This window comes from Echinops telfairi, unplaced genomic scaffold (assembly GCF_000313985.2).
Source record: "Echinops telfairi isolate 266 unplaced genomic scaffold, ASM31398v2 ScPeMD7_2573;HRSCAF=3158, whole genome shotgun sequence".
Taxonomy (NCBI): Eukaryota; Metazoa; Chordata; class Mammalia; order Afrosoricida; family Tenrecidae; genus Echinops; species Echinops telfairi.
The window spans coordinates 16,559,211-16,567,502 of NW_022106471.1; the positions used below are offsets into that span (position 1 = coordinate 16,559,211).

Here is an 8,292-nt window from a genome sequence, read left to right on the forward strand (position 1 = left end):
CCCCCTCACATGTGTATTCAGTCATTTACGTACATCAGCATGGATTCACGATTATTTACTATTCTGGATTATAACCCAACACCCTTGCTGTTTTGCTGCTCAGTCTTCTCAGCTTTGGGCACGGGGAGTGCTTTCAGATTGACCTCTGTCCCATCTTTTGCCCGGTGAGCCACGCCCTTGTATCTGTATCAAGTGGAACGCCTACTCAGCAAGTATTTACTGTCACTGTGATTAGAAGACTGACAGTATTGTTTACTACGCTGGGAAAGATGTGACTACTATTTTGATTCAATAGTATTTCTTAAAAAAAATCAACAAACCAATTTCTGCATCTTAACTGCTTGCAAATCCAGTCAAAGACAGCAAAGAAGTGCCTCCTGCTGATTCTAGACATCAGTAGATGCTCGTGAGTGGTGGATAACATGGTCGTGATTGGAACGCGTGGGTGGTTAGGTTCCATGAACAAGGTTTTCAGGAGAGCGGCTTCCGCAACACCTGTGTGAGGCAGGAGTGGGGGTGGGTGGGTAGGTAGCTGCTGTTGACGGTGAATTAGGAGGCCAGGAAAATGGGATGGAGATAAATCTATCTTAAGAATTTTTTCTATACTGGGCAGTGTTTCACTTGAATAAAACACCATGTTACTTTTGAGAGGTGGTGGTGGCGAAGATGGGAAAAAGACACAACGTTCGATTAAGTTCTGGGAAAGCCATGGAGCGGACACGACTGTAATAATCCCAACAGCAAACCCTCACAGCGACGGTGTAGTTTGAAAGCTCATTTAAACCTATTTAAACATTCTGCTGTGGCACCTCACAGCCACCACGGCCCAGTGGAAGGGGCCCTGGTAGCACAATGGTTAGGCCCCGCGAAGCCACCGCCGCTCCCCGGCGGCCTGCAGCCTCGGAACCGGGCGTGGGGGAGACAGTGCCCGGGAGTCCTCGGAACCCACCAGGACTGCCGTTCAGCCCCCGGGCGGGGAGGGGGCGGGGTTGGGATCGCGGTGGGTGGGGTGAAGGTGCTACGAAGGAGTTGGTAGGAGTCGATTCGACTCCTGGGACGCAACAGCGCTGTCCCCGCCCCGGGCTCCCGAGAGTGGAGCCACTTTCTCCAGCCGAGCTGCTGGTTCCGAACCGACCCCGGGGCCAGCAGCCCACTGCGTGATCCACCCGTCACCAGGGCTCCCCCGATCCCTGAGCAAGGTAAGTGTGCACGTAGCGCTCCTTCAACACCCATTTACATTTCACGCGCGTGCAGGCTTCCAGGCCCCCCCCAGACTCGGGGTAGCAGCCACTTTCACTGTAGGCAACGGACGCGCAAAGGCGTCTAACGACAGCCGCTGAGTCTGAGAGGTCACGGGGTTCCGGCTTCTGCCCCACCGGAAGTCCGTCAGGGCAGCGGAAACAGGCGCAGTTCCGGTAGCGATGTGTCTGTCAGTTCCAGCGACGGAGGCGGGACTTCGGAATTCGGGGAAGACTCGCTTCCGGTGAAGCCGGAAGTCCGGCGGGAATAGGTCGGGGGCGCAGTTCACGCGGTCCAGTAAGGTGCTTCCGCCCGGCCTGGGGGCTGAGATGCCGGCATGCGTCGCGGAAGCGCGAAGTGAGTCGGGTCGCCCTGGGGGCGCTCGTGGCGTGGAGTCCAGTGTCAGGGGCCAGCTCTGGGGAGTTCCCCAGTGTCACGCGTCCTTCCCGGATGCGTTCCCGAAAGCAGCTCGCTCTCCCACAGCGTGCGGGGCCGGCGCCGGTCCCCCGTCTGTCCTGCCAAGCCCAGGCCTGCGCCCTCGGTGCCGCCCATCTGTCTTTTCCCCCTCCCCACAGTGACCCTTTGCTCGCAGAGGAATTCCGAGACTTCCCACTCTCACCTTCAGACATTTCCACGAACGGAAGGAACTCCGTCTCCTCCTCCCCTCCCCCGCGATTCTTTGACAAAAGCGTCCTAGCAGCGGACTGCCCTTCCTAGCCCTTCTTTTGACCTCTCAGAACTGCACTTGTTCTTTCTCCAAGACGAGGCGCTAGGAATAAATAAAAGCTGTTCATTTCCAGTTCGGGCTTGTGGGTTATCGCCCTCCATGAGTTTTTCTCATTTCTGCGCCAGTTACCCATTTGTACTTTGGTGAATCAGCTTGTGGGGTCCTTCCACCCATTCCACGTAGCTATAGCCTGTTAAGCCTGGTTTCAGATGCATTTTTAAAGGGATTTCTGAAGAATCCGTGTCCTGAGCCCTGTTCCTCATGCAGCCTCGGTCTGTGGACAGTTGCTGACGTCATGTAAGTGAAGTCACACAGTATTTGCCCACTTTGAGAGCGTGTTTCCAGGGTCGTCCCTGGCGTAGCGTGTGTCAGGACTTTCTCTGAGCGCTGAGTCGGGCCGTTGTATCTGTGTGACACTATTTATCTATTATCTTTTGATAATGGGGCCTCCACCTCAGGCTGTCCTGAGGGCCGCTGCAGTGCCCCCGGGGCACACCCTTGTGCTGCTGCTTTCTGTGGGCCCCTGTACCTGGGTTGGAATTACTGGACCATACGCAATTTGAAGAGCTGTCAAACGGTTTTCCAAAGTGGCTGGACGACTTTGCCTTCCTACCCGTCTTGGATGAGGGCTCCACTTTCTTCAACACCACTTGCTGCCCTTTTTTATTTTTTCATTGTCCTTTTTTAAATGATGGCCGTTCTTGTGGGGTGAAGTGGTCTCTTAGCTTTATTTGCATCTCAGCAACGGCCAATTAAAAGACTGGGTGGTCCAAACAGGTGGTCCCTGACTGCTAACCTAAATGTTGTCAATTCAAGCCCACCCCGTGGAGCCGCGGAAGAAAGGTCTGCAGTATCACAGCGGAGAAAATCGCCAGAGCATTGGTTCCATCCTGCAGCCCAGGGGGTGCCAGGAGCCGTGGTTGATTGGTTGGGGTGTGTCTGTTGATGAGTGCTGTTGAGCATCTTTCTGTGGCTTGTTGGCCTTTACTCAATGGGCTGTTGGCCTTTTTGCTGTTCGGTGGCAGGCGTTCTCGATATACAGTAATCTGGATAGTTAACCTTGGCCGGACACAAAGCTCCTCTTCTTTTTCTCCCAATCTGTAGTTTGTCTCTTTACTTTGCTGATGAAATCTTTTTTTTAAATAAAATCTTTTTTTTTTTCTTTTTTAACATTTTATTAGGGGCTCATACAACTGTTATCCCAATCCATACACACATCAATTGTGTAAAGCGCATTTGTACATCGTTTCTCAAAACATTTTCTCTCCATTTAAACCCCCGACATTAGGTCCTCATTTTTCCCCTCCCTCCCCGCTCCCCCCTCCCGTAAATAAAATCTTGTGGTGAGCAAAGTTTTTTAATTTCATGCGATCTGTTTTATCTTTTGGAGCCCTTGCTTTTAGTGTTACCTCTAAGACTCTGCTGTGACAACTAGGTTCCAAATCAGTATGTTTCCTCCTAACAGTATCTTGAATTTGGTTCCCACACTTAGGGCCTTGATTGATTTTGAATTAGTTTTTGTAAGTGGTGTGAGCTGTGGATCCTGCTTCATTCTTTTGCTTGTAGAAATCCAGTTTTTCCAGTGCCATCTATTAAAAGAATCATCTTTGCCTCATTGAATGGATGTAGCACCCTTGTTGGAAAAAAGGTTGATCATAGGTATATGATTTTATTTCTGGATTCTCAATTCTATCCAGTTCTACCAATACTATTACCAAGCTGTTTTGATTACTGTAGCTTTGTGGTATGTTTTGAAACCAGGATATGTGAGTCCCTATTTATTCTTGTTAAGGTCTCTGTGGCTATTGGCAGACCTTTGCCATTTCATATAACTGAGTGTGCCCGTTTCTGCAAAGAAGGCTTTTCAGACTTTGGTGGGGACTGCATTGAAGTTATAGATGACTTTGGGTAACGATGGCATCTTACCAATATTACGCTTCCCAAGACACAAACGCAGAATGTCTTTCCATTTACTTAGGTTTTCTTTCACTTCTTTAAGCAATGTTTTACATTTTTCAAAGTAAACATCTTTCCGTTTCCTAGTTAAATTTATTCCGGGGCACTTTGTTCTTTCAAATCTTATGTGACACAGTTTCGAAAATAGTGGATGATAGCATTGCATACGCCTTATTTATTTCTCTGTCATAGTCTTGTCACAGCAAGGACAGATATTCACTTGCCTACTTTCTCTTTTCCAGTGATCAGAAAAAGGAGGCCCATGGGCAGCGAGTGACTTGTTTAGTGAAGATAAAATAAGCAGATGCATGTCAGAGCCGGGACTCACACCAGCATCCTTTGTTGCCCCATCAGGTACTGGCTTCATTATACTGTGGCCCTTCAGTTATCTTTTATGTCTTTTTATCCATATCTATCTACCTAGCTATCTATATTCAGCATATCTTTTGTGCTGCATCAGGAGAGCAAAATACGTTTTGGAAAGATAGGTTAATTTAGTGTTCAGCTATCCAGGAAAACTCACCTGTCCTAAAGCTTTGGTTTCTTTGGCTGTATCAAAGGACTATTATTTCTGAGCAATTAAAAAGAAAACAAATCTAGCAGAAAAACAAAAATCAGTATCATAGAAGACTACATCATGAGAAAAACTTTTAAAAATTAAGACAATGTACATGGTACTTTGTTCAAGATAGCCTTAGTTTGATTAATCACTCTAAAATAGTCTATAGTTTTTTGTATGTAACTTTGAAAAATAATGGTTATTAATATAAAATAAGGTTCACAATATATTATTTAGTGAAGAAAGTTTTAAAATAGCAAATATAGTGTGATTTCATTGTAGTAAGTAAAGTAGATAAAGAATAGGCTTGAAAATACATGTATTAAAATGTGAAGTGAGGTTATTCTGAATGGCGAGTAGAAACAGGTTTATATTATTGAAGAATCTGAAAGATGCTGTTTTTCACTTTGGATTAAAAAGGAAATCTCTTAGCATCTCTATCATTTATGTAAGACTTATGCATATTAATGCAATGAAAATGCGACCCTAGGTTGGAACAGCCCCTGTTTTGAGGGTGCCTGGGATCCTTACGCTGGAAGAGTAGAAAGACAGCGGACTTGGAAAGAAAGGACTTTTGAGCTTTGAATCAAAGCGTCAAGCACGATGCCTGTGACGGTTAGGAAGCGTTTGCTGAAGATTAAGCACAGGCTTTCTCGCTATTTCTGTTGCTCCTGCACTGAAAACCTGGACAGCAGAGCCTGGAAATGCAGCCCTGATGACTGCAGACCCGGGCAGGAAAAGATCTGTTTCACCATTGAGTTCTCTGAGTCTCCTTTTGACACAGCTTCTTTCAAGGCAGACTCTCTAAAGGATCATTCAACATGTATTTGGTGCCTTTTGCCCACGGGGAGGGTCTGTGGGGGTAGAATGCAGGTTGGAGAGAGGGAAAGCGTCGGCTGAAAGACAGTCCGCGTAGAGGGAGCCTATGCAAAGGCTCAGAAGGTCGTTGACAAACCATTCAGTTACATTTGGGACCGAGCAGCAAAGGCTGGGCGGTTACAGGGAGGGCAGACGAACATGGTGAGAGATTAAGTGAGGTAGCAGAAGGAAAGCCAGGAGCCTTCCGGAAGTTCCTGGAAAACTGAATTCGAAGTTAGGGATTCTCCACAAATGGTTTGAAGACCCCTGTGAGTTGTCCCAATCAGGAGTCTCTGGGTTCGAATCTTCCATTTTAATGGCTACACAGAACTCACAGACAAAATTCACGATTAAAGGGATTATTAAGGAAGCTAGCAAGTGGTCATGCCCGTGCGAAATGCTCAGGGTTGAGTTGTCTATCAGGGCATGTTACAGAGTTCTTCCAGGTTTGCTACTAGATGCCCTGCGGGGCACACCACTCCACAGTAAGCCTCAACCGGAAGGCATCCAGCTGAAGCTCGCTGGTCAGCAAACCCAGCTCTCTGAATTCAGGGCCCAGAGGCATCCCACTCCAGTAAGGCTCCTCCTGAAGGCACTGGCTCCACTTCAGTGGGTCAGCAAGCCCAGCTTCCCCGCTAAGTGCCCAGAAGCCCCTCACTCTGCAAGCCCGCCTCTGCACACAGCCCTCAGTGTTACGTGTCCCGTGGGTGGGGGAGTCCACCACTCTGAACCACTCCCCTGAGGCCATAGCTGTCTTCTGGCCCCGGGTCCTAGGTCAGGAGACCTCCTCCTCTCCTAGCTCTTGGCTGGTAAGATGATCCCTCCCCCTGCTTCTAAGAGCGCTTACTTCATATGCAGCAGGATGGCATTGCTGGGAATCGCTTCCCAGTTACTCACAGGGGAATCCTCTCAGTATCTTCCCCCACCTTCTCACCAGAGCCATGCAGGGAAAGGCCGTCTGGTGGGAGTTCGAGACTTTGGCTGGCTGGTCACAGTAAATAACCCACTGCCCCTGCGCCCTGTGGTGATGGCTCTGCACATGCCATGCCCCACTGAGGGTATTGTTCAGAGGAGTGTCGAGTTCAAATTTGCGTCTTAGACTAAGGTGACCAGATTTTAACATTGGTAAAGCGGGAGACCATTGATAAAACTCATATCCTGGCGAAATAGCCACATGGCAGCCGAAAACCGTATACCCTAGCTTGTTGTGCGTTCTTTCCAAAAATCGGGACTTTTAAAAAACGCCGCAGGATGCTGGAAAAATTGTTAAAAACCGGGACTGTCCCGCCAAAAGCGGGACACCTTACTCTAGTTGTGCTTTGGGTAGTTGATGCTACAAGAGTGAAAAATGAACGTTTACAATCCCTATCAGTAGATTTCAGTTCTGTCATGGTAGAGATTCACGCTGTCAGTCGCTAATATCTACAGCACATTCACATGGAATCCTGTTGGTGACTGCTCTGTGAGTCCTTTCAAGGCAGGCGCCCAGGCTTGCTCTTTGCTGTACCTCTCGTCCCTGCCATCACGCTTCGCCTAACAACACTAACAGTATTTGTTAACTTGATTTGAATAACCCATCTTTTTTTTTTTCTTGTTTAAGTGTACTTAATAGAGAAACATGAACCAGAAGATGCTGAAGTTGGAAAACCTGCTGCGATTTCACACAATTTGTAGGCAGCTGCCCAGCCTGGGACAAGGAAGAGCACCGGGGCAGTGGAGGCGTGTGTGTTCATCCGGGTACCCGGCGTGGACAGCTCCCCTGGTCTCCCCACCCTGGCCAAGAGATGCACTCCTCAGGGCTGCTTTCTCTCAGTACCGGCTTCTGGTAACGAAGAAGGTGAGAACAGGTGTCCAGGTCTGTCGCAGGAGCGTGCGTGCCCCGCAGTGGAGAGTTGCCGTTGGCTACATTTTTGTTGTTGCTGTTTGTTTGTTTGAAGTGAGCCAGAAGAAGAAATATCTTGAGCCAGAAGTAGAAATCTGTTCTGAGTATTTTGTTCTGTAAAGAATCTTTATGAAATCTTTATTTTAGTGCTATACTCTAGGCCAGTGGTTCTCAACCTCCCTAATGCCACAACCCTTTAATACAATTCCTCATGTGTGGTGACCCCCCCAAACCTAAAATTATTTTTGTTGCTACTTCATAACTGTAATTTTGCTACTGTTATGAATCCGGTGACCCCTGTGAAAGGGTAATTCAACTCCCAAAGGGGTCGCGACCCCCAGGTTGAGAACTGCTGCTCTAGGCAGTTGGTCTTTGTTGGGGACGAAGTTCCTGTCAGTTGTGTGGTACTGCCGATGAATTTGATTTCTTAAATATCAAGGTGCCAACAGTGAATTAAATATATGGTTTTAAAACGTGGTCTTAGCTATAGCTTCTTAGAGGAGTGTTATCTATTAGAAATAGGAGCTGTGGTTGTACACATTCCACAATAAATCAGAGTTTCCATTCCCACTTTTTCTCCTCCTTTCTTTGTGTGCCCGACAACATTTTTCCTAGGAAGGAAAGCCACGGAAACCCCCTTCCTCCCTGAGCAAATCTAGGAAGGAGGTGGAGGCTTGGCTCGGAATGACTGTTGCGGAGATGGCCAGGGCCATGGACAAAGACATAGGTAAGGAAGCCTGGACCGGGACTGCTGAAGACTTGGTGTTTATATGTTGTGACTGACCTTTTAACCAAGATGTGCTCATTCTCATTTACAACGTTTTTAATGTGACTTGGGTGAAGGTTTATAGAGCACATCCGTTTTCCACCTAGCGATTCATGTCCACTTTGTTTGACCTCATCGATGGCTTGCCTGCAGAGGAACATCCCTTCTGCACGTCCTCCCAGTGGGTCCTGTTTCTATTGCCAATCCTCTTATCTTGGGTCGCGTTCTTTATAGGAGCAAATCAGGGATGCCTACGTATGTGTCTCTATAGAGAGAGACCTTTACATCAAGGGAATGGCTCATAG

The 8,292-nt window shown here is 47.9% G+C and overlaps 1 protein-coding gene across 4 annotated transcripts in view; it reads left to right on the top strand.

The window, feature by feature from the left end:
• The first annotated feature begins 388 nt into the window (after positions 1 to 388).
• MTIF2 (mitochondrial translational initiation factor 2) overlaps positions 389 to 8,292 on the top strand; it is a 22,918-nt gene continuing 15,014 nt past the window's right edge. Inside the window, exons 1-4 of one of the 4 annotated variants that reach the window (XM_045294121.1) lie at positions 389 to 406; positions 4,165 to 4,276; positions 6,940 to 7,176; positions 7,837 to 7,948. In XM_045294121.1, coding sequence (XP_045150056.1) covers positions 6,958 to 7,176; positions 7,837 to 7,948 — 331 coding nt within the window. In that variant the 5' untranslated portion in view covers positions 389 to 406; positions 4,165 to 4,276; positions 6,940 to 6,957. Of the gene's footprint in view, positions 407 to 1,138; positions 1,200 to 1,511; positions 1,597 to 1,691; positions 2,264 to 4,164; positions 4,277 to 6,939; positions 7,177 to 7,836; positions 7,949 to 8,292 lie in introns of those variants that run through there. The other 3 variants (XM_045294120.1, XM_045294119.1, XM_004710215.2) reach the window with 3 other exon arrangements.